The sequence below is a fragment of the Trachypithecus francoisi genome, unplaced genomic scaffold (assembly GCF_009764315.1).
Source record: "Trachypithecus francoisi isolate TF-2019V2 unplaced genomic scaffold, Tfra_2.0 Lachesis_group8, whole genome shotgun sequence".
Taxonomy (NCBI): domain Eukaryota; kingdom Metazoa; phylum Chordata; class Mammalia; order Primates; family Cercopithecidae; genus Trachypithecus; species Trachypithecus francoisi.
In genome coordinates, this window is record NW_022681473.1 from 114,411,672 (window position 1) to 114,436,840 (window position 25,169).

The following is a 25,169-nucleotide window of genomic DNA, read 5'->3' on the forward strand; positions in this document are numbered from 1 at the left end:
CACACACACAGACACACACACACACACACACACAGACACACACAGACACACACACCACACACACAGACACACACCACAACACAGACACACACACACACACAGACCACACACACACACAGACACACACACACAGACACACACACACAACACACACACACACAGACACACACACACACACACACACACACACACACACACACACACACACAGACACACACACACACACAGACACACACAGACACACACACACACACACAAAACCTTTTCCTTGTGCTTCCCAGGAGCTAGGAATTCCCTGAGGGGTTTTCAGGATTCTAAAAGGCATCATCAAATGCATCTGCTTCTTAAAAGAAAACAAAAACCAGGATGAAGGGAAACAGGGTGAGGGTTAGTAAGATTTCTCTCCTCTTCCTGCAGATAACTGATTTGAGCCAAATCGGTTGAGGTCTGTGCCAATTTCTTTCCCAAAGGATTGCTGCGCTGGCCAGCAGTTGTCAAAAACCTGATCTCATTTGAATGCTTTCGTAGCACCAGCTCCCTCCAGCCCATGCCCAGGTCCCATCCACTGGGCTTTACCCTCCTTCTGCCTGCTCTGCAGAAGCAGGAACAGACAGTTCACCCCCAGGAGGGTCTGGCGGGCTCCTCTCCAGGGCCACAGAACTCATCCCCCTGCCTCCAGGTGTGTGAGGCCACCCTAGTCCAGCAGAAATAAATGAGCAGCTTCTCTGCTTCCCTCCAATCCCTCCAGCTTTTCTCTGCCTGGAAGCCTTGGGGAGCTTGTGCTGGCAGGGGTGGAGGCAGAGGAGGGGAGAGAAAGAGACCTGGAGAGTGCAGATTCAACCTTGGTCAGCACCAGGGACTGGGTTTCAGTGTCCTCCCCATCCAAGAGAAATGTCCCTCCAGGCCTGTGTTCCCCAGGGGGCATTCTGTCCTCAAGAAATCTCTTTGTATCTTCCTTGGAAATGCCTGAACATCTAAAGTGACGGCAGATGTCAGCTCCTCCTTTATCCACCTGCTTTTTCCCAGAAACACCAATGCTCATTTAATGCTCCAGGCTTGGGGGCCCTGGAGTGTGTAAATGAGCGTGAGGGTTCTGGGCTGGTTGGTCATGGGGCCAGCAGAGCAGAGCCAGCTGCAGGCCCGGACAGCCTGACTTCCTAATGCCCTGGCTGGTGCGGGCTGTGTGGAGGGTCGCTGATTTCACTGGGGCCTGGAGCTCTGAGCTGAGTGTCAGACACCTGCGCTGGAAGGAAAAGGCTGCAGCCTGTGTTGCCATGGATATACGGAGGCGCGATCAGATGCTGTTATTTTTAGCCCTGCAGTGCCAATTTATTGGTGGTGTCCTGGGGACACGCAGGAAAGGCAGGAGGGCTCTGAGTCAGGGCTCTGCCAGGACAGGTGGCTGTGAACGTGCTGGGGTCTGGGTAGACTCAGCCTCCTTCTGGGGCTGCCACGACTCTGGGGTGGGGGGAGAGGAATGGAAATGCTGGGGGATGTGGGAGGAGCTAGTGAATGGGGACAGCAGAGAGGGCTGAGGAGACACCAAGCTGGTTTTGGTTTTCTAGCGAAGGGAATAGATGAGGCCACCAGCAGGTGGCTTTCGGGTAGAGAGGACACTGAAGCCCACAGAGCTCATTTGGAGACCTCAGCTGGCCCCTCCCTAAGGCCGTGCTCTGGGGCCAGGACCCAGATGCCCTGCAAACGTTGGTGGCTCAGTTCCTGCAGGGGCCTAGAGCTTTGGGGTTTTCATCTGAGGCAGGCTATGGTGGGAACAGGGGCCTCCCAAAGGGCGGTGGGCATGACAGAGGTTGGGGGGGAGCCTTCAGAAATGGCAGAGGAGTCAAACTGGCAGCTTTGCTTTTTGCCCGTGGCCAAAGCACCTGATGGGGCAGGGACGTCCGCATTTGCGTCTTGGTGCCACAGCCTTCTTGGGTCTGGCCTGAGCCAGGTCCCAGCTTCTCCATGACTGTCTACACCCCATCATCCAGGCCTGGTCTGACGCCCTTGTCCCTACACATTTCATGTAATAGTCATTCATCTACTAACTCCCACCGTGAAAAGACTCCCCTGCTGCAATTATTTGTATTATATATAATAAGACATGCTTCCTGCCCTCAAGGGGGCCCCTGAACACATGGCCTCGTGGAGATGGTGACAGGGCTCCCTGACTGGGTGGCTCACACACAACGGGAAGAGGCTGATCAGGAGGTGCAGAGATGCTCTCCTAAATTCCCACGGGACCAGGAGAGGCGGCTCATGCCGATAATCCCAGCACTTTGGGAGGGCGAGGCAGCTGGCTCACCTGAGGTTAGGAGTTGGAGACCAGCCTGGCCAACGATGGTGAAACCCTGTCTCTACTAAAAATACAAAAATTAGCTGGGCATAGTGGCACATGCCTGTAGTCCCAGCTACTCAGGAGGGTGAGGTTGCAGTGAGCTGAGATCGTGTCACTGCATTCCAGTCTGGACAACAGAGCGAGACTCCATCTCAAAAAAAAAAAAAAAAAAAAAAAAATTCTCATGGGCCAAGGCCATGGTGAGTGGATGAGATACATTGACCACCTAGTGACCTCTGATGCTTTTCTTCCTGGCCAGGATAAAATTCATCACCCACCACTCTTAGGGCTGAGACTCCTTCGAAGGTAACAAACAAAAAGAGAGGTGACCACAAAACTATCCAGGCCCTTCCTCCCTTGGCCTGGGTCTGACAGGGAATCCAGGAGGTGGACCTAATTGCTCTCTACCCACAGTTGGAGGTGACAGCAAGGCCCAGAGCCAATGACAGCTCCTTTGGGGCCATGCCAAGATGCCTGAGGTCCTTCTTCCCTCCCTCAGGCCTGGCTCACCCCAGTGAGGGTCTTACCATTGACAGTGAGGGTCACCTCTCTCTCCCCGGCTCCCACACGGGGCACCACAGCCCGGCACACGTACTTGCCCGCGTCCTCCTGGCGCACGGATTTGAGGGTGAGGGTCTTCTCATTGCTCAGGACCTAGGAGAATTGGCAGGCTCAGACACCAAGAGCAGGCGGAGGGGTACGCTCCGTCTCTGGGAACAGGGCAGCTGAGAGGCTGGCCTGGGGTAACACGCAGTCTCTGGCATCTCAGCAGGAAGCAAGGTGGGGAGGAAAGAGGCCAAACATTTCCTGGCACAGACAATGCCTGTGGGCTGGGGGCACGCAGGGGTACATGTGCCTGAGGAGGGGGATGCCTGCCTGGGGACTTCCAGGCTTCCTCCTACAGGAACCTCCCTGTACCTGCGGCGGCTTCTCTCCCAGGCTAGCCATGGGTGACATGACCCTACAGCTGAACTTCTTTGAGCCCCGAACCTGTTTTCAGAGTCATTTTCAGGATCCCTTTGGGATACAGCTTGGAGGGATGAAAACAGGCTCTGGCATGAGCTTGGTCTGCGTTCAAATCCTGGCTCCAGCAGTGAACACCTGTGTCTCTCTGGTCCGTTGCTTATCTTCTCAGATGCTCACTTTCTGTCTATGTGTGGGGCCTGGCAGGATAATGCCGTATCTGCTACGTAACGGGCCACACAAAGGTTGGTTTCCTTCTGGTCCCCCTGCTTCCCCACGCGAGGCTCTCCCCGCTTCTTCTTATGTGAGGATATCTGACAGTCGCTCATGCACTGAAGAATACATACATCTTAAAAGAGGAACACAAAGGCCGGGTGCAGTGGCTCATGCCTGTAATCCCAGCACTTTGGGAGGCCAAGGTGGGCGGATCACTTGAGGTTGGGAGTTTGAGACCAGTGTGACCAACATGGAGAAACCCTGTCTCTACTAAAAATACAAAATTAGCTGGGCATGGTGGCCCATGCCTGTTATTCCAGCCACTTGGGAGACTGAGGCAGGAGAATCTCTTGAACCCGGGAGGCGGAGGTTGTGGTGAGCCAAGATCACCCCATTGCACTCCAGCCTGGGCAACAAGAGCAAAACTCCATCTCAAAAACAAACAAACAAAAAGGAACACAAGAAAGTGAAGCCCAGGTCCAAGGCTAAAGGGTGGCTTTATTTGGGGGGAAGTTACAAAATTTCTTTCTTTTCTTTCTCTCTCTCTCTCTCTCTCCCCCTCTCTTTCTTTTCTTTTTTTTGACAAGGTCTTGGTCTGTTGTCTAGGCTGGACTTAAACTCTTGAGCTCATGTGATCCACCCACCTCAGCCTCCTGAGTAGCTGGGACTACAGGTGTGTACCACTGTGCCCACTTGAAAAGCCTTTCTAGTGCCTTCCCTCCCAGCACGTTGGTGACCAACTTTTCTTATAAGGTTTAGGACAGGACAAGACTGCAATGGCTGAATGTGCTCAGGGTGGGACAGGCACATGAGGGTGCCTGGGTTCCCCCGCCTCTTTCTGGGGTCTTTCTCCCTGTGGCTTACACTGGAGGCTGACTCCCCCAGTCTAATAGTGAGAGAGTCCTGGGCAGCAGTTCCTTCTTGCCCCACTGTCCCCCACCCCCTGCCAGGGTGGCCTGAAGTCTGAGCTGCAGACTCACCACTCCAGAGCCCCGCTTCATCCAGACGATGGTCAGGGATGGGTTACCGGTCCAGGCGCAGCTGAAGATGGCATCAGAGCCCAGATCCACGAGCAAGGATTGGGGCTCTGTGGTCATCCGGGGCCCAACTGCAATGCGGGGAAGAAGGAGACATTAGGTGGCTGGGGAGCTCTGGGATCCTCCTTGCTGCTGCCTCCTTTCCCCCCCAGACCTTGACTGGGGGAAGGGAGGCAGCAGGGTACTTGTGCCACCTCAGTCGCTTCCATTTTAGTCATCTGCGCGGGCGGGGTCTGGGGTCTGGGACTGGGACTCAGGAAGTAAGGAGGGGACCCCTCTCCCGGGGGCTTCGCCTCTCTTGGGCCCACAGAGGTGGTCAGCAGCATGGGGCCTGGGAATAAGGTGCTGGGGACCAGGTTCTGCCTGGATTTACCCCCAGGGCTCTCATCCCCTTCCCTCTGTCTGGATCCCAAATGGTGCCAGAAAGCTGGGGAAGCCCCTCCATCCCAGTGCAGGCATGAGCCCTCCTCCTGTCCTGGAGATGTGGGCCCTTGGGATCTTCATGCCTCTGCCTTCAAGCTAGCTCCCCTCTCCTCCAGCCTCAGCCTTCATGACCTGGTGCACCTCTGGGGTGGGATGGGGGCTCTGAAATGCAGGGTGATGGAGACAGGGCTCTCGTGATCCACTCCTCCTCCCCCAGCGTTTCCCACCCAGTGCTCTCAGGCCACTCTCCTATTCCAGCCATTCCGGTCTCTGTGTCAGCCCCACTGCAGCAGAGCAGCCCTGGGTTCCACTTCCCACCCCTCTGCTAAGCATTAAAGAGCTGAACGCAGGCTCCTCTCCACCTTCTCCAGCACGTCTGGAGCTTCCTGTAGACCAAGCTTGGTCTACACAGTGGGGCCTGTGGGGGGATTCCAGGCCCAGGGTCCGACCTTGGCTAGGCAGGTCTCAGAGTGCTCCTTCCAGGGAGGAGACAGAGCCTGAAGCCTGGTGCCAGGAGACTGGGATTTGTCCCCTGATGTAAAAAGGTAGTAACAGCACTTTCTTCGAAGGCTTTGAGGGAGAGGGGAAGGGTCAGATTTTTTAAAGTTTGTAAAAGCAAGTTTAAAACTGTAAGGGGCAGTGTATGAGCTAATGATGCTTGTTTTGAACACATCCAGCCAGTTAGTCCATGGCAATGCGCTACCTTGCTGTGGGTCCCTGCAGGCCTCCAGTGGAAAAGAGGGGATGGGCCAGGCGTGGTGTCTCACGCCTGTAACCCCAACACTTTGAGAGGCCAAGGTGGGTAGATCACGAGGTCAGGTCAGGAGATCTAGACCATCCTGGCCAACATGGTGAAAGCGTCTCTGCTAAAAATGAGACCATCCTGGCCAACATGGCGAAACCGTCTCTACTAAAAATACAAAAATTATCTAGGTGTGGTGGCGCGTGCCTGTAGTCCCAGCTACTTGGGAGGCTGAGGCGGGAGAATCTCTTGAACCAGGGAGTCAGAGGTTGCAGTGAGTAGAGATCTTGCCACTGCACTCCAGCCTGGCAGCAGAGTGAGACTCTGTTTAAAAAAAAAAAAAGAAAAGAAAAAGAGAGTATATCCATGAGTCCCCTCAGTGGAAGGCAGTGGAATGTGTGTGGATGGGCAATGGATTTGGTCATTGCCCAGATTCAGTTCTCATTTGGCCACTTACTGTGTGACCTCAGAACTCCGTCTCCTCATTCAGATGATGGGAATAATAATATCTACCCATGATGGCCTGCATGCTTGTGTCCCCTGTCAACCCTGCAATTGAGCTCATGTGATCCTCCCACCTCCGCTTCCTGAGTAGCTGGGACTACAGGTGTGTACTACTGTGCCTGCTTGAAAAGCCTTTCTAGTGCCTTCCCTCCCAGCACGTTGGTGACCACCTACTTTTCTTATAAGGTTTAGGACAGGGCAAGACTGCAATGGCTGAATGTGCTCAGGGTGGGACAGGCACATGAGGGTGCCTGGGCTCCCCCTCCTCTTTCTGGGGTCTTTCTCCCTGTGGGAGAAAGTTGAAATCCTCGCCCCGTGGGATGGTAGTAGGAGGAGGAGCTTTCCGGGGAGCAGGGGGATTAGATCATGAGAGTGGAGCCCTCATGATGAGATTAGTGCCCTTGGAATAAAGGCCCCAAGAGCTTGCTTTTCTCTTTCTCTCTGCCATGGGATGCCACAGCAAGAAGGCAGCTGCCTGCAAGCCAGGAAGAGAGTCCCCACCAGAACCCACCATGATGGCACCCTGATTTCAGCCATTTAAGCCACCGAGTCTACAGTAACGTGTCATAGCAGCCCCAGCCAAGACCCTGACTCATGGGGTCATTACGGGGATCAAAATAAACATGAAACACTGGACAAAGCAGGTTTTCGTCAAGTGCAAAGCATCCTACGTCATAACGCATGAAGCTTGTGTTATGTGCAATGAATCAAGCCCTGGTTTCTCCAGCTCTAAGCAGAAGCCACCGGATGCCTGCTCGCCTGGGGAAGTCTGCATCACTGCACTCACAGTAGACGTCAACCGTGCGGCTGAGGTTGGTGCTGCCCAGGGCATTGGTCACCTCGCAGGAGACAGGCTCTGAGAAGTACGTGTAGTCCACTGTGGTCCTATACACCTCTCCAGATGCCTCCTTGATGATCTGGCCCCGCTTGGCCCACCTGCAACAAAGGCCAGGGGCTGGTGTGGGCCTTGAGTGGCAAGGCCAACCCCCTGGGAGCTGGATGCATCCATCCCACGGGAAAATGAGGACTGGGGTGGGCGGCAAGTTGTGGGGGTCCTATGGGGTCCCTCGAGGGGAATCTTCACAGAGGGGCTACTTCAAGGGCTCAGAAGGAGTTGGTTTTGCTCCCACCCAGGCAGTTGTGAAGGTGGCGGGCTTTGGTTTGTGGTCACCAGGCAGTCAGTGGCACTCAACAAGTGGATTATTCTGGAGGGGGTGAGTGGATGACTCAGCTGGTCAGCCCATCTGCTGGCTAGATGACGGAAAATCCAGCTGTCAGTGGGTAGACAGCTGGCTGTCCTGCTCTGAACTGGATCATGGGCCCCTTTGGAAAAGAAGGAGGCCAAGTCCTTGACCTCAAAGGCCAGGGTCAAACGGAGTACACCCCTACCTGCATGCTCATACGTGTGCATGAGCGCGCACACACACACTGACAAGGCGAGAAGCTGTAGGAGAGGTATGCCGTAGGGGTTCCATCTCCCATCCAAACAGTGGAATACTAATACTCATCAGGAGAAGTGGCGTGAGCGAGTGGCCCTGGCTGCCCCTCTTTCCTCTCGACCAGCTCTCAGCTCTCCTGTCCTGTTCTGCCTCCTGCCTCCATGGGGTTCTGCATGGTGCCTCCTCACCCCAGAAAGTCCTCCCAGTTTCCCCAGATGACACTTGCTCTTCTTCCTGCCTGGCCTCCGCCCTTGCAGCCTGGCTTTGCTCCTCTGAGGTAGTGGCTCTGTCAGCACTGGATTGGTGAGGGGATGTGAGTCGTAAGGCTCTTTTGTCGGCCAGTCGGTACCACACAATAAGGGAGGACAAGAGGCCTCTGGCTTGCTTTGGATCTGGTTCCGGGGCAGTGACCCCTCTGTTGGACCAGTGACCCAGCAGCCTGCTGTGTGCAGGAAGCACTGGAGCCTCACAGGGGGGTATGTGTGTACACATGTATGTGTGTGCATGTGTGTGTTCATGTGAGTGTGTGCAGGTGTGCATATGAAAATGCATGTGCGAGTGTGCATGTGCATGTGGTGTGCATGTGTGTGTGCATGTGTGAGTGTGTCCATGTGCACCTGTGCATGCATGAGTGTGTGCATGTGTGAGTGTGGGCATTGTGTGTCCATGTGCATGTGTGCATGTGTGTGTGCAAGTGTGAGTGTGGGTATGTGTGAGTGTGTGCATATGTGTCCATGTGTGTGCATGTGTGAGCATGTGCATGCGTCAGTGTGTACGTATGTAAGCATGTGCATGTGTGCGTGTGTGTGCATATGTTTGTCTCTGTGTGCATGTGTGAGTGTGTGCATATGTGTGTGTCCGTGTGTGTGCATGTGTGTGTGTGCATGTGTGTGTACATGTGTCCGTGTGTGTGCATGTGTGAGCGGGTGCATGTGTGTGCATGTGTGCATGTGTGTATGTGTGTGTCCGTATGTGTGCATGTGTGAGCGTGTGCGTGTACGCATAGGCAAGTGTGTCCGTGTGTGCATATGTGCATATGTGTGTGTGCATGTGTGTGTATGCGTGTGTGCATGTGTGTCCATGTGCATGTGTGTCTATGTGCATGTGTGCATGTGCATGTGTCAGTGTGTGCATGTGAATGTGTGAGTGTGCATGTGTAAGCACGTGCATGTGTGTGTGTGCATGTGTGTCCATATGTGTGCATGTGTGAGCGTGTGCATGTGTAAGCATGTGCATGTGTGTCCATGTGTAAGCGTGTGCATGTGTGTGTGCATATGCGAGTGTGTCCATGTGTGAGTGTGTGCATGTGTGTCCATGTGCATGTGTGAATGTGTTCATGTGCATGTGTGCATGTGAGTGCATGTGTGTCCATGTGCATGTATACGTGTGTGTGTCCATGTACATGTGTGCATGTGTGAGCTGTGAGCGTGTGCATGTGAGGGCATGTGCATGTGTGAGCGTGTGCATGTGAGGGCATGTGCATGTGAGGGCATGTGCATGTGTGGGCGTGTGCATGTGAGGGTATGTGCATGTGTGAGCGTGTGCATGTGAGGGCATGTGCATGTGTGGGCGTGTGCATGTGCATATGCATGTGAAGTTGGGGGCTTCCTTACGGATCTCCAGGGAAAGAGTTCTCCGTTTCTCCTGGTTTAATCCTATTCTGGCCAACATTCTGTTTTTGAAACCACATAACTTCTTTTCAGGCTCCTCCCATTGCAGTTGAAGTGTCTTTCGGGGAGTTTGTCTTTCCAGAGCTGCAGAGGCTCCTTGCCTCCAGAAGCGTCACCCTGCAGCCACTGCTCCCTGGAACTGCAGTGTCTCTGCCCCCCCTGCTTTGCCTCCCCTTTATCTTATTCCTGGAGTCTTTCCTGGCACCACAGATGCCGTCTCCTGCCCTTCCCTCCGTTAGCTTCTTGCCTCCGTGTGGCCCATCCAGCCCCTAGAGACGGCTGTTTCTCGGCGTCACACAGAACACCTAGGCTGGCACCACGCAGTTGTTATTGCAAATTAATATTGGGTCATTATTAAGAACACAATTAATCATAACAATTGTAGTTGAACAATAGAGCAAACCATAGCTCGCTTAGAGCTTAAGTAGCTTCCCAGTAAGCCATTATGTGTTACTCCTGTGTTGTTTCCATTTCTAACTTTAATTTAATGACCAGACTTAAGAGTCAAGCCAGCCCCTGCCTGCGGCAAATGAATTCAGTTCCAGGCACAGCTGGGGAAATGTGTCCAGCCCTGCAGTTCCTTCCACCCTGCTGAGGTGAGGGGGCCAGGTGGTGGATGCAGCGGGAGGCCAGGCGGGGAGCTGACTGGGCTAGGAGGGCAGGGATCCCCGGCTGCTCACAGCTCTGGGTGCCCGGAGGGGGTGGAGGGTTTGGGCGCAGGTGATTGGGCCGAGCATGCGTCTTCCTCAGGGCTTCCTGGAGAAGACGCAACTCTCTCCTCTCCTTTCCTTCCAGGGCCCCTCACCAGGAGCATCACGGAGGGTGGAAGCCCCACCTGCTTGGCCCCGAGTTATCAGCAGAACTGCTGCTGGCTCCAGGCGCCAAGGTTCCCTGCCCTCCCTGTCCTCTCCTCTCATGGTGAGGGAGCCGGAGAAGGAAGAGGAAGGGGCCCGCTGTGGGGGCTGGGTCTGCAGAAGCCCAAGCCAGGCCTTCTGGGGAGGTGCCTCCGCAGCCGACAGAGCCCCCAGCTCACAGCTCGCCCAGCAGGTCTTTCTTCCCCTTCTACATTGAAAAACCCTCTGAGGGGTCCCTGCCAAAAACACAGACACTCAAACCACTGCATCCACGCAGTTGGCCAAGGATCCAGGCCAAGAGCTAAAGAGCGAGTCCCGCCCCACCCTCTTCCTGCCTCTTCTGATTTTGGTGCAGTTTCTTCTTCCCTGTCCTTTCTCTTCGTGTCCTCCCCTTTCCCCACCCACCTCCCCCGACTCACTGGTGCTTCCCCACCTCTCCCAGCCCCTCTGAAAATGGAGTCAGCTTAAGCCTCTCCCAATCAATGTCTAATTTGGTCTGAACAAATGTAAGATGATTATTTATATCACAGAATCAGGGGACCCAGCGTGTCACAGCAGCCAGGTTGTCCTCAAATAGCCCAAGGTTTTATCTCTGGTGGGGGGGCCACATCCTGCTATCTGCTGGGGAACACTGAGAGACTCTTAGAGGAAAGGGCCCCAAAGCACTTTGGGCTCCTGGTCCCTAGGAGCATCTGCAGTGACACCCTCATGCCACTCAGGCCTCCTTCCCAGACACTGAGATGGAGGAGGGCATTCTCTCTAGTTTCAGAGATGACAGCCTCTTAGTGAGAGCAGGGAGGAAGTTATCAAGATGAATGAAAGTAAAGAAACAAAGAGTCCTGTAATCTTGTCAGTTAGTTGGGAAAAATCAATGTACTTATGTGAAGAGATTTGCTTATGACTTTCTTCTTGGATCCCAACATTGTATCTGAACACCTGGCTGCTTGGTGAGACCTTGCTGGAGTGAAGGGGCTGAGCGAGTGTGGGTGGGTGCAGGCACCCACCACCTCCCTTCTCCGTGGCTCCTCCGCCTCCTCCCTTCCCGGGCCACTCCAGCTCTCTGGCATTAACCTGGGGGCCGGAAGGGCTCCCTGAAAGCCTCTGGAGTCCTGGAGGGAGATGACCCCTCAGTGAGATGTTTTCAGGACCCTTCACTAATCAGAAGGCCATGAGGGAAGGTGACCAGTGAGAACCAGTGAGTCTCTGCAGGATACCCTGCCCTCCCAGCCTCTCAGCTCCTGTGGTATCAGAGGGGCTGGCTGTGATATTGTGAGCTCCAGGGGAGTATGAAAGGGAGGACCCACAGGCCACCTGTAGCCCAGGGAAGCCTGCATGTTCTCTGCTTATTCATTAACTTTTCAGCTTGCAAAAAACAAACTTCGGAATTACAGAAAAGTTGCAAGAATAGTCCCATTAACTGCCACCCTCCCATCGCTCAGATTCACCAGTTGTTAACATTTTCTCACACGTGCTTTGCAGTGACCTCTCCTCTCCTCCCGCCTTCTTCTCCTTCCTATTATCGATGTTCTGCTTTTTTGAGGTTGGTGACTCTGGGAATTAGGCCCAGCACTTGGTTTCCTGGGTGTTTGCTCAACCTGTCCGGGTCAGTAGGCAAGTGTAGGGTGGGGGAAGGCAGGCCTGGGGTGGAGGGGTCAGGTCCCAGGGCATGCAGCCCTGCCGTCTGCCCAGCCCGCCCATCACTGGGTCCCCAGTTGACCGGAGCCTGGCAGTGAGGGGAAATGAAAGTTGAAAGTGGTGTGTCCTGGCCTCTGGGGCACCCAACAGGCATTCTAAGGGCGGCTGCGAGGGTGAATAGGGGTGCCCTGGGAAACTAGCATGGCAGGTATTTTCTGGGCATGTTGTACCTGGTGTTTAGGGACCAGAAGCAGAGACCTGGCAGCAGACAGAGGAGAGAAGCTAAACTTGTACAGAGGAACCCAGGCCTGGCAGGTGCAGCATGGAAGCCCAGGGCCAGGAAGTCTCGTCAGGCTCCTCCTCCTGTATCTTCAGTGGCTTCTGAATAGATGCTAGAGCACAGCCAAACCAGACTTGCCCCCTGGACCTGGCTGCATCCACATGATTCCAGGGAGCCTGGAGTCCTTGGCTTACAAGGGACCCTGGAGGTCATCTGATCTTTCTTCTGACTCCAGTCAAGCGAATGGTTAAATTGGACAGGATAGAAGGGTTTCATCCTATTTTAAAATATCCTTGGGGATAGGGACTCTGTGCTCTGCCTCTGCCTGGGTTTCTGACTCCAGTGCTGCTTAATTATGCACTCTGCAGGGAGCACCTCCTCATGTCACACCTGAATCCCTGGCTGTTCCTGTGGCCCATTTCCTTCCATTCTGCCCACTGGGGCCACACTGCCTCTTGTCTTCCCTGTTCTCCACTCCCCCAGGCCGGCTTATTTCCTAGGCTGGGACCATTAGTATCACTGGCCTTTGCAGATGCTGCATCTTAAGGACCCAGATCAATGGCAGAGGTGACACCTGGGCTCCACCCCCAAGCCTGGTCTGGTGGAAAGAGACCAGGCTGAGTCAGGGCCATGGCACGTTCCACATGGCACCCAAAAGGAGGCAAGTCTGCCCTTGAGTGCCTCCAAGGTCGCTTAGTCTCCTAGAGTCTTGTGCAGAGCCCAGGCAGAAGGGCGCCCAGAGGAGCAGCCTGTGTGTTTACTGGATCAGTCAGACACATTTAAGGAGTATCTGGTTTATGCCATGTGCTGTGCCACATGCTGAGAGCCATCAGTGACTAAATTGCAGTTCCTGCCTTCATGAAGCTCTGTCACAAGGCAGAAACAAGTTAAAAAAAAAAAAAAAACAGGGATGCTTTGGCCGGGCGCCATGGCTCACGCCTGTGATCCCAGCAGTTTGGGAGGCCGAGGCGGGGGGATCACGAGATTGAGATCGAGATCAGGAGATCGAGACCATCCTGGCTAACATGGTGAAACCCCGTCTCTACTAAAAATACAAAAAAAAAAAAAAATGAGCCGGGCGAGGTGGCGGGCGCTTGTAGTCCCAGCTACTCGGGAGGCTGAGGCAGGAGAATGGCATGAGCCCGGGAGGCAGAGCTTGCTGTGAGCCGAGATCGTGCCACTGTGCTCCAGCCTGGGTGACAGAGTGAGACTCCATCTCAAAACAAAAACAAAAACAAACACACACACACAAAACAAAAAAACCAAACAGTGATGCTTTTATCCATGTTGTGAGCAAGAGACACATAGGGGCCATGAGTAACGTGTGATCCCGGATGCTCACTGGACCGGGCTGGAGCCCAGACATCCTGACCCACCCAGGTGAACCAGTTTGATGGGCACAAGACTAGAACGGAGGTTCTGATCTTGCTGCTTCTCCTGGTTGTTCTTTTTTTTTTTCCCTGAGCCTTTCCCACGTTCGGAGTGTGGGATAAACAGGCTATTCAAGCAGAAGGCGTGAGTCCTGCTTCCTCCAGTGGAAGAGGGCACGTGCATGCACAGAGGAGAGGAAGGGTCCACCGGCCACCAGGCAGCCAGGTGCAAGGGGAAGGGAAGAAGGCTACTGGACACGCGATGTGGACCAGGCACACGCTGCGGCCATGCTAAGGACCCTAAGTGACATCCTACCTGAGAGGCATGGGGGTGGGGGCCAGTGGCCAGGCCAGGCCTCCTCAGCAGTGACTCTCACCTGTACTGGGTGACAGCTGGGTTGGCCTTTGCAGAGCAGTGGAAAGTCACGACGTTGTCCTCCAGCACTGGCTGTGGCTCCACCGAGAGGTTGACCAGTGGGGGATCTGCAGGGAGAGGGCAGTCACTTGTAGACCCGAGAAAGAATGGGAGCAGGGAGATCCTGGGTGACTTGGAGGGTAGAGCCAGAGACTCCACCCCCCAGGAACCCTCAGAGCAGCCACCACCCTGGTGGTCTCCAGGAAGTTGGGGGCTCCATGGGAGGTGCCTGCTTCAGAGAGTCCTGGAAGTGGGATCAGGGCTCCCCCGTGGACTTGGGGCCTGGCGTTGACACGAACCCCAAGCCAGGAAGCTTCAGCCTTGGGTCCAGGGGTTTCCCATCCTCCAGCTTTCGGGCAGAACAAAATACTCCAGGAAGGAGAAGTGGGAAGAGGGGTGCAGAGCAGAGAGGGGCGGGTGGACACTCAGCCTCACTTCAGTGCAGACTGTCTTTGAAATGTCTGTTTATTATCTCTTTTCCGTAAAGGTTCTGGGGCATTTGTTAACTTGAAAGCGGCATTTACACCCTTTCATCAGCCTAATCATCTCCACTCAGTCCTGGCTGGTGGCCCACGGCCTCAGCTCCCCAGGCTGGGGCTTGCTTTCTCATTTGACATGATAAGAAGCCAGGCTCTGAAGTGCTAAATGGTGGGAGGGGGAGGAGACAGAAAGTCAGAGAGAGAAAAAGTCAGGGAGACAGGAACCAGAGACACAGAGACACACAGAGAGATCTGTACAGAAGGGACCGGAGGCTGACAGTGAGACATGTACACAGAGGAGAGACATGGAGACCACAGAGGAAGAGAGATTATGTGTGTGTGTGTATGTGTATGTGTGTGCATGCGTGTGTATATGTGTGTATGCATGTGTGCATGTGTGTATGCATGCGTGCATGTGTGTGTGTATGTGTGTGTGTGTAGAGAGGCAGAGAAAGAGAGACAAAGATGAGGAAGTGACAGGGACAGAGAGAGACATAGGCTGAGAGACAGAAAGACACACACATAGAAATTGAGAAGTGCAGAGAAAGGGTGAGAAAAAGAGACAGAAATCTAGAGAAGCAGAGGACAGAGTGATGGAGAGACGGAGAGACTGACCTGTTTGCAGACTGTGAATCAGACAAGGATTTCAGACCAAAAGCAGAAAAGGCCACAGAGACCCAGCACACAGGGCCCGACAATGATGGCGTTAGAGAGAAAGACCAAGTCAAACAACGAGGAAAAGGAGGAGCAGACACTGCAGGATAGAAAGATGGAAACAGCTCGAGAGGGCTGCAGTAGAGAGGCAGAGAGGTGGGAATGGCTTCCGTCAGCCTGGCCCTGCCCAGCTCAGGGGCAGCTGGCTCTGGACCCTCTCCAGAGGCTGGTGTCAGCCCCGCTGCTGGGCTCCCGGCGGCCCCCAGGCCTGGGCACCTCCGGGGCATCCACACACCGAGGGAGGGGGGATGATGAGCCAGTTCCCATCCTTCTTCCCTGTCATGGCCCAGAGGTCTGGCTGAGTTGAGTGGGCAGCCCAGGACGTGGTCCCCAGGGACAGGCTGGGCCCTGGGCCGCATCTTCTGGGTCAGTCCCCACCAACAAGCAGAGTAAATTGCAGGAAAGTCACGAGGACTTCTAGGGGTCCAGCCCATTTCCAGAAAAAGAAGTAAAGAAGCCAGTTTCTCAGAGGCAATGAGGAAAAATGCTGGTCTCTCTGGGTCCCCGTGGGGGCACCACAAAGGGACCAGCTGGCCCAGTTGGTCTGGGCTCTGGTTGGGACTATAGTGGGGTCCTGAGAGCCTCAGAGAGTCATACACTCAGCCTCTCAGCTGCAGAGTGAGCCGGCCTTACCCTGGAGTTGGGATCACGTAACTGCTCAGCCGCCCTCTACCTGCTGGTGCCCAAGAGGAACCTGCCTCCCCCGGTATCTGCCGGCACTGGAAAGAGAGCTCTATTTTCTGAGTAGCAGGTGGCCGACTGTGCTGGGGAGCCTGTTCTCCCACATTTTCCCCAGTTCTGGACGGGGGACCACAAATTCAGGACATATCCGCTCCTGGTGCGGCCGGCCTGCCTGCCTTTCATGGGGAATTACAAGGGAAGTGAGGGTATTTCTGTGATCTCAGTCCTAGTTTTAAGGCATAATTCAAGTGGTCACAAAGATGGGGTGACAAGGAGTAGCCACAAGAATCCCCTGGCCTCTCCTCGAAGCCGCACCCTAGCTTCCAGGGCAAGGCTGAATCAGGAGCCCCAGCCCTCTTTCCATGCAAGGCTGACTGGCTGAGCTGGGCGTCCGTGGGACCCTACGTAGAGAACATGGACACCCGGGGAGGAGCCTGCAATTTACCATGGGCTGGAGAAGCAGCGGTGAGGCAGAGGAACTTGGGAATTGCCACCTGGATCCAAACGCATGGCCGGCCCATGCCCTCGCATTATGAAGGCCAACGCTGGGAGGTGAGTACCTACCCCAAGTCTGGTTTGAGGAGGTGAGTGCCAGTCCCATAGACTCAAAGGACCCATCAGAGAACTTGGGGGGGCTGTTCCAGGAGGCCCTTCCCTCACCTGGGAGTCCTTTCTAAAGTGATGAGGTCTGAGAGGCAGGGAGGTGGGGCAGGGAAGTGGGGCACACAGCTGCTGTAGGACCTTCCTGCTGCCCGATGCCTCGTCACACCCCTGCCATGATCAGCTCACCGTGAGGCCTCTCTCCTGCACTTTCCCTTCCTCTTAGCATCGTCTTTGGTGATCACCTGCCCTGAAGCGACTCACAAGGCTTCCACACTCACTGGCCTTATCTGCACCTCCACCCCAAGACCAGAGGTGCCCAAGCTTCTCTCTCCACTTCTGCTGGTGTACAAAATATAAATTTTCAGGAGTCTGCCAAGCTCCAGAGGTATAAATAGTTTATGTCATATCCAACTATTAAACATGATTTTAATCCCACTTGTGATGTCGGCAGCATAACTTGCAGGAGGGCAGCTTTGATGTAGCTGGTGGAACTGAGATCACATTGAACAGATGTTACAGCTGAGAGTCTGTTAGTGTTTCTATCCACCCGTGTGTGCGTGTGTGTGTGTTTTCAGAGGAAGTATTACATGGAGGAGAGGGTGGGAAAAGAGAGAATCTTCATGACTCAGTGATTTTATAGCACATTCATTTGAAACTTGGCAGCTGGACACAGAGTCCAGATGTGGTGAGGCTTTGGGGGTGTTAAGCTTTCTCTCCCATTACTCAATCTGAGGGCTTTGTCTTCCGTTGGGTAACATATGAAGACCAAGAGAAACAAACAACAAATGTGCTTTTGCTGAGTTTGGATGCTTCTTGGTTGACTGAGAAAATGAGCAGGTTCGCAAAGGCAGCTCTGATGCAGCCCATGGTGTCCTTAGTAAACAGTTGGATGTTGACAGAAGGAACAAATGAATAAATGGAGGAGGAGCTGGAGCAGGAGGAGGGGGAAGGAGGGAGGGAGCGGGTGGACAATGTGTGCTTTGCTTGGCAAGCACATATAAGCACCTTCAGGCTAGGGGCAGTGAGTGCGGGGACAAATGGATGAAGATCCCTTGCCTGTTAGGGCTGTGGGGACACCTGATGAGGGGCGCCACTCACCTCTGGCTCTGCGTCCTGACAGCAGCTGATAGGTGTGGGGCATTCACAATGTGTCAGACACTGCTCTAGGGGCTTGACAGGAAGGATTTCATTTAATCCTCGCTGCAACCTTAGGAGGTAAGCATGATTATTCCATGTACGGAGGAGGAAACCGGGGCACAAGGAGGTTAACTAACCGGGTCAGTGCCTCTCAGTAAGTGGCAGAGATTTCAAAGCAGGAAGAATGCTGTGGCCTTCACCACTACCCAGTACTGCCTTGGATGAGGCTGGTCTGGGAAACTGGGCTGCTGGGCTCCAAGTGTCACTCTAACCTCATTCCGATGCCTCCAAAGGTGGCTGAGATATCCTTGGAAAGGAAGCCAGAAAGGGCCCAGAGGCCTGGCAAGCCCCAGTGTCCTCCCGGATGCAGACTGTCACCTGCACCCTGGTGAACGATCCTCCGTGGGCATGAGTGCAGAAGGCCAGGTGGGCTGTGGTTAGGAGGGCGGGTTTCCCGTTGCCTGGAGAGGTTCTCCTGGGGTAAATGGATGGTGGCCTGGAGCAGGAAACACCGCTTTTCCCACCTCTCCCTGCCAGGACCTACGCTGCTGTCGCAGGCGGCCAGCTAGATTGTCGCTTTGTACAGGAGTCTGTAACATTTCGTACAGGCCTCCTGACCAGGTTGGGGATGGGCTGGGGAAGAAGGGAGCGGGGTGGTGGTGGCGGTGAATTGAATGGCAGCCTGGAAGTAGGAAGCCTGGATGCTCTGTGTCTCCCGCCCTCTGCCCTTCCTGATTTGGATTTTTGCATCTGGACAGAGAGCTCTGATCCGTGGCCAGTCCTAGGGCAAGAAGGGGCCTTGGATGTCATTTGGCCAAATCAGACAAGGAACCAGAGTCCCCAGGGGTGATGTGACAGGCGTGGGCCCAGCCCGCCTGTGGGTGGTGGAGCCGTCCTGGACGCCGGACTGCCTGGCCTCGCAGTATCTCACCTCTTCCAGCAGTGGGGCTTACTGCTCCGTGCCAACTGCTCACCACACAGGGGGAGGTGGTGCTCAGACCCGGGACCCAGGTCAGGGCCAGGGCCAGTGGAGGGAAGAGCCGAGGGTCAGAGATTAAGGAGGCCTTGCTTCCTTAATTTTCAGGGCCAGCCTTCCTTGCATTTTGTGCCCTGGGGCCTCCTTCCATCAGCATAGCTCTAGGCTTGGCCAGAGCTCCGCTGCCCTGGATCCTTGTGAATGAGGACTGCAAGAAGGCTCCTTGGTAGAGGGGTGTGTCAGGGGTTGTGGGGGGGACAGAGATATTTGTTAATAGCTGGTGGCAAGACAGTGAAGATAAAGTGCCCTCCTGCCTCAAGAACTTAGTCTTTGTGTGTGGGTGTCTTGAGCCTACCTGAGGTTTTCAACCATTTCTTCTGCCCTCTGGAATCTAAATGGTGTCTGTCGGGATTCTAGACACTGGCTGGGGACTTCTGCTCTCTAGCTGCCAAGACGAGCTCTCAGAACCCTAAGACCTAAACCCCATCTCTGGACTCTAGGTCCTTGGAGAGCCACTCAGAGCCCAGAATCCAGAAGGCTTAGATGAATCAGGGCTGTTAGGAAGTGTTTTTAAATGCACTTGCTTTAAAACGAATAAAAGACTAAGGAGGACACGAATGCCAGCCTGAAGCTCCAGCCTTGTAATTCAGAGCCCAAGACAGAAGCAGCCACCAGCTTGTGGTGGCATTACGCTTGGCGGGAGGGAGGGCATCTCGAAGGAGAGAAGTCCACTTTTGAGTCCCAACCCTTGAAACTGAACTAATCCAGTCCTGAGAGGAAGGCCACTGGAACACCTTGCTGAGCTCTTCTTGGTTCTGGGGCTGATGGGCACCTTAGGGAGACTTTTAGGAGACCTTCAGGGATCTCTGTTGGGTGGTTTTGGGATGCGATGCTGGTGGAACCCTAAAGCATCATAATTGTCAATATCAATCCTAACACGGTCCACTGAGGGCTGGCTGTGCAGGAGTGTGGAGAGGACGTTACCGGGGTAGGCTCTGGAAAGCTATGCTGCCTGCATTTGAAACCTAAGTGGCCTTGGGCAAGTTAATCACCCTTTTGGTGCCTCAGTTTCCCACAGTAGGGACCACAGTCACATCTTCTCCAAACAGCTGTTGAAAAGATTAAATAAGGCCAGGCGTGGTGGCTTACATCTGTATTCCCAGCACTTTGGGAGTCCAAGGCGGGAGGATCACTTGAGGTAAGGAGTTTGAGACCAGCTTAACAGGGTGAAACCCTATCTCTATTAAAGATACAAAAACTAGCTGGGTGTAGTGATGGATGCCTGTAATCCCAGCTATTCAGGAGGCTGAGGCAGGAGAATTGCTTGAACCTCAGCAGCGGAGGTTGCAGTGAGCTGAGATTGCTCCACTACACTCCAGCCTGGGCAACAGAGAGAGACTCTGTCTCAAAAGAATAAAAAAAAAGATTAAATGAAGTAATACATGTAGATTTCCTTCCTCATATCCCCTTGATCGACCCTTCCATGAGAGTGGCCGGTGCACCCTCTCCAGAGCACAGCGCCGCTTGCCGATTCTGGAGCCTGAGGACCCTTCAAATATCAGCATCTCCACTCAGACTTCCCCTCCAACAGAGGGGCCACCGGCTAGGCCAGCAGGGGCAGCAGCGGACCGTATTTATTGGTGTGAAAGTCCCACCTTGTACAGGTGTTGAAATGTGGCCTGAAGATGTTCTTTGCAAAAGACCCTCATCTGCGAGGTTGCATCTCATGACAGTAAGGAAGACAAGATGGTCCTTCCTGTCCATACCTACGAGCTGGCCAATCCACAGAGCTGCCTGACCCATTGCCTGCCATCAGATGGGCCAGGCTATAAGCAGGGTTGCTGGGTGTTTCACCCTGGGCCTGGCAGGGCTGGGTTGGGGGAGGGGGTGGGTACTCACGCTGGATGTCAATGGTGACCGACGTCTCCTTTCCTCCGGGGATGGCTTTGTTGGTGGCACGGCACACGATGCTCTGGCCATTTTCCACGTCACCAGGGGAAATGAAGAGGGTGCTGACGATGCTCTCCCGCTTGCCATCCCGAAGCAGAGTCTTGGGAGAAGGGGAGAGGGGAGAGAAAGCTCCATGTCATTTGGCTGGGGTGGCCAGCCTGGGTTGGGGGTGAACAAGCACTAGCTTAGACAGAAGGGGGAGCTGAGGATGGAGGGGTTCAGCTCAGGAGACCTGGGCTGCCAATGTCTACGTAGAGCTCGGGGGTTACCCTTGGCTCCCTGGCCTGGGTAAGTGCTGGGCTGTGGAAGGAAAAAGGAACTAGGTAGTTTTCCATCATGTGAAAATTAGCCTGGATTCACATGCTAAAAGCACTAAATAAACCAGAATAGGCTTCATGGAAACCAGGCTTCAGGGGGGTCCCATGTTGAAATGAACTCATATTTGTTTTGCCTCCGGTGCCTGAGTGAGTCTCAGGCTCTGTAGGACACAAGGAGATGGTTTGCAACCAGCAGAGACTGTGGCTCCTGAGCAGGGACAGTTTGCAGAGGGGGCACAGTTTGGGGAATGGGAGTCAGAGTGGGTGGGGACATGGGCAGAATCAGTGCACATCAACTTTTTTATTATTTGCCTATATAAATCCTTTCAACCTTCCAAAGCGTTTCACTCCCTGATCTCATCAGAGCCTCAATCAAACCACAGGTGGGACAGACACCATTATCTCCCATTGGATAGGGGAGAAAATAGGTGGGCTAGACAGAGGCTGTGGAGCTTGACCAAACTTACACTTTGAGTTGGTCTTGAAATAAGTACTAGGCTCTTACAGGAGGTTGAATGGTATCATCTCCAAATTATTTTCTACCTGGAATCTCGGAATATGACCTTATTTGGGAATAGGGTCCTTGCAGTTTAGTCAAGCAATTAGTAATTAGTTAAGGCTCTTGAGATGAGGTCATACTGGATTCAGAGTGAGCCTTAAACCCAATGACTGGTGTCCTTGGAAGAAGAGAAGACAGTCTGCGGGGCGTGGAGGCTCATGCCTGTAATCCCAGCACTTTGGGAGGCCGAGGTGGGAGGATTGCTTGAGCCTAGGACTTGGAGACCAGCCTGGGCAACATAGGAAGACTGTGTCTCTACAAAAAGAAAAAAAAAAGAAAAAAAAAAAAAAAAAGCCAGGCATGGTGGCTCGTGCCTGTAGTCCCAGCTACTTGGGAGGCTAAGTTGAGAGGATCACTTGATCCTGCAGGTGAGGCTGCAGTGAGCCGAGGTTGTGCCACTGTACTCCAGCCAGGGCCACAGAGTGAGACCCTGCCTCAGAAGAAGAAAAAGGAGAAGGAGAAAGAGAAAGAGAAAGAGAAGGAGAAAGAGAAGAGGAGGAGGAGAAGAGGGGGATGAGGAGAAGACAGAGAGACACAGAGAAGGCCAGGTGAAGTTGGAGGCAGAGATTGGAGGGATGCTGCCACAAGCCAAGCAATGCCAGGAGCCACCAGGAGCTGCAAGAGGCAAGGACGGATTTTCCCCTGGAGCCTTTGGAGGGGCATAGCCCTGCTGACACCATGATTCCAGACTTGCTGGCTTCTACAACTGTGAGATAATTGATTTCTGTTGTGTTAAGCACTGAATTGTGGTGCTTTGTAATGGCAGGCCTAGGAAGCAAACCCATCTTAACGGCTGGTCTCCCATCTTCCCAGGTCATTGCTTTACTCTACTGGGCCACAATGTCATTCCAAAGCTACTTCCCCATTGTGGCTGCTACCTCCTTCCCTCTCCTGTTCCTCTTTGCAGCTACTTCCCCATCACTTTGGGGCCCACTAAATCAGGTGCACCGGCCGGGCGCGGTGGCTCAAGCCTGTAATCCCAGCACTTTGGGAGGCCGAGACGGGCGGATCACGAGGTCAGGAGATCGAGACCATCCTGGCTAACACAGTGAAACCCGTCTCTACTGAAAAATACAAAAAATTAGCCGGCGAGGTGGCGGGCGTCTGTAGTCCCAGCTACTCGGGAGGCTGAGGCAGGAGAATGGCGTAAACCGGGAGGCGGAGCTTGCAGTGAGCTGAGATCCGGCCACTGTACTCCAGGCCAGGCGACAGAGCAAGACTCCGTCTCAAAAAAAAAAAAAAAAATCAGGTGCACCCCGGGGAGGGTGTGCTGAGTGTGGGGGGGTGCACTTCCAGATTGGGATTGGAGTCTGGTCAGTATGCAAAGGCTTCTGGTGCTAGAAGTTACTAGGAAGGGACTTCACTACGGGTGCGGTCCTGTTTCCCCCTGACTGGAGCCAGGGAGTAGATGAACAGACCACTCCTCCCTCAAAACCTCCCATAAAGTGACAATGGCAGTGTCTCTAATTCTTATGAGGACCCGGGAAGACAGCAGCATTATCTTTGATTAGCCAAAGAGAAACCTGAGTTCCAGGTGAGCCAGGAACTTGCTGGGTGGAGCTAGGATTTGCATTTAAGAATGGGTGAACCCTGAGCCACAGCCTCTGCCGCAGCCCCCGGGGTGCTGGAGGGTGGGTACCGTGCTCTTGGCAGGACAGATGGGAAGAGTTAGGGCCACAGGGAGAAACCTGTAGGTGCCTGGAACCCCACATTCTAGGTCCTTAATTCAGTGCAGTTTTTCTCAATGTGGGGCAAACCTCATGGCCTCAGGAGAACAGGGCCAGAGCCTCTCTCTAGAACAGCACATCTTGCTGGAGGCAAAGCCAGACTATGACATTCTAGAGAGCAACACGGTACAGCTGCAGGCCTGGGACTCAGGGTGCCAGCCACAGCCCTGGGCAGAGGGGCTGGAGGAGAGTCATGTGGCCAGATGCAGCAAGCCGGGGGCAGGACCAGTGGCACACCAGGTGAGAGCCTTCGATCTGTCCTGGGGCTGGCAAAATCAGGCAGAGGAGTGAAGTTGAACCCCAAGCCTAAGCCCGGGCGGTGAGGGAGCAGCAGCCGGCACCGCTTTACCATCCTGGCTTGGGCTCCTCAGCAGACCTCACCGAGTCTATAAATAGCCAAGTGATAATAAGAACAATTTCCTGGATGAAACTAAGACTTTGGGTAGGGTGAGCAGAGGCGGGAGGTGGTGAAGAGCGGGTCGGTATTGTTCTCTTCTCCTTTACTGTTCTGTTGTGCTAACAAGGGACATTTACATAAGCTTGACTCTGCCAGGAAAGCTTCCAATGGATGGGCTCTGGGAGGTGGGTGCCAGCGGGAGGGGAGTGAGGGGCCCCAGCTCTAATTAGGCCCTCTGACTACTCTCCCTCCTCCCTGCACCCAGCATGCTCCTCCGCCGCGGAATGATGATTAATGACATATTTACTGGGTCCGGGTGTGTGCTTTTCTGGGAAATAAAAATTCTGGTTCAAGTTGTTTGTTCCACCTAATTAGAGAAAAAGGGAGATGTGTTCATTAAACAAAAAGAGGATGAGAGGAAGGCGGGTGCCCCAGCATCAGCACCCTCTCTGTCCTCGTGGAAGGCCCCAACACCTCCTGGGCCCCCAGCTCGCGGGGGACCCCAGACCCCGTGTGGCAGGCATCCCAGGGAGGAAGGCTGGGTCTGCCAGCTCCGCTACAGGATGGCTGAGGGGAGGAAGGTGGGACAGAGCCAGGGGGCCAAGGGGGAAGGCTGGAGGGAGCCCTGCATCTGAAGGGCAGGGCGGGATGGGGAGGGGTGCAGGGGGTCTGCACCCTCGGGTTTCTCTTCCCCTCATTCCTTTCTGATCTCACCTCTCCTTACTTGTTTCTTTGCTTCATTCCTTTTCAGAAATGGATCTCCCCTAGTCGTCACTTTACTCACATACAAATGGAGCCTCTGGACTTTGCAGCCTTGAAGGTACTGTCCAGGTGAACATTCTATCATCCACAGGTTCTAGCCGCAGCTCCGCTCTGCCCCTCCCTTCCCTGCTTCCTTTCACCGAGCTTGGCTCTGGGGACACACCATGGGCACTGAGCCCCGCACCTCCTGCTTCAGGCAGTTTCATGGGTTGCAGGTGAGCTCCGGAAGGAAGTGAATTATCATGGTGGACCCCTCGCTTTGGGGGCCACTGCCTCCAAGGCCTCCCTCCAGTGTGGTGAGCACTAATGTGCTGCCAGTCCCCGGGTCGCCCAGTCACCATGTGACTGCCATGATGGCTCCCGAGGATCCCCAAGGGTCCCCAAGGACCCAGCCCCTGTGTGTGCAGACATGGACCAGGGCCAGGCGTATAGACGGTGTGTGTGCAGCCTGTGTCCAGGAATGAGTGTGCTGGAGCACACACCCCCACGGGTATGTATGCGTACCTGTTTTTGTCTGTGGGTGTTCATGGGCCTCTGTCCACTGATGGCTGTGACTGTGCAGGGCCCCAGGTTCTCTCTGGATGCTGCCTGCATCAGGTGTTGCCTCAGGGCTGTGCACACACCCTCACTGCCCCTCCCTAAGGGCAGGGATTTGGCATTCACCTCTCTAATTTCCCAGCACTGGCCTGGGAGGCTGGTCTTCCCAGGCGTGGTGGTACACAGGGTACGCCACCCCGTGGTTTTCCTGCTTGGGTGGCAGTGGCTGGCCACTCTGCTCTTTCCAAAGCCCCCAGGGCCTCCGCTGGTCAGTGGAGAGCCAGGCCGAGCCCTCAGAGATGGGCAGGCTGGAGGGCAGGCAGGGAGTGGGGACCCAAGCACTGGTGCTCAATGTGGGATGCTCACTGATATGCAAACAGTCTGGAGAGGCCGAGAGCAGGCCTGATTGCCTGGCGACAAGGCCGCCTCGCTTCTCCCCCCTACTCA

The 25,169-nt window shown here is 54.4% G+C and overlaps 1 protein-coding gene and 1 long non-coding RNA gene across 3 annotated transcripts in view; one reads left to right on the plus strand and one right to left on the minus strand.

The window, feature by feature from the left end:
- The window catches only part of KIRREL3 (kirre like nephrin family adhesion molecule 3), a 574,170-nt gene that overhangs the window by 23,519 nt on the left and 525,482 nt on the right, over positions 1-25,169 (minus strand). For both annotated transcript variants that reach the window (XM_033206178.1, XM_033206176.1), the window contains exons 6-10: positions 20,373-20,523; positions 13,846-13,951; positions 7,008-7,156; positions 4,495-4,622; positions 2,863-2,989 (exon numbers count right to left, since the gene is read on the minus strand). In XM_033206178.1, coding sequence (XP_033062069.1) covers positions 2,863-2,989; positions 4,495-4,622; positions 7,008-7,156; positions 13,846-13,951; positions 20,373-20,523 — 661 coding nt within the window. The remainder of the gene's footprint in view (positions 1-2,862; positions 2,990-4,494; positions 4,623-7,007; positions 7,157-13,845; positions 13,952-20,372; positions 20,524-25,169) is intronic.
- LOC117080851 overlaps positions 14,798-25,169 on the plus strand; it is a 36,725-nt gene continuing 26,353 nt past the window's right edge. The window contains exons 1-3 of the long non-coding RNA XR_004435990.1: positions 14,798-16,309; positions 16,584-16,745; positions 24,175-24,243. This is a non-coding gene — a long non-coding RNA (uncharacterized LOC117080851). The remainder of the gene's footprint in view (positions 16,310-16,583; positions 16,746-24,174; positions 24,244-25,169) is intronic.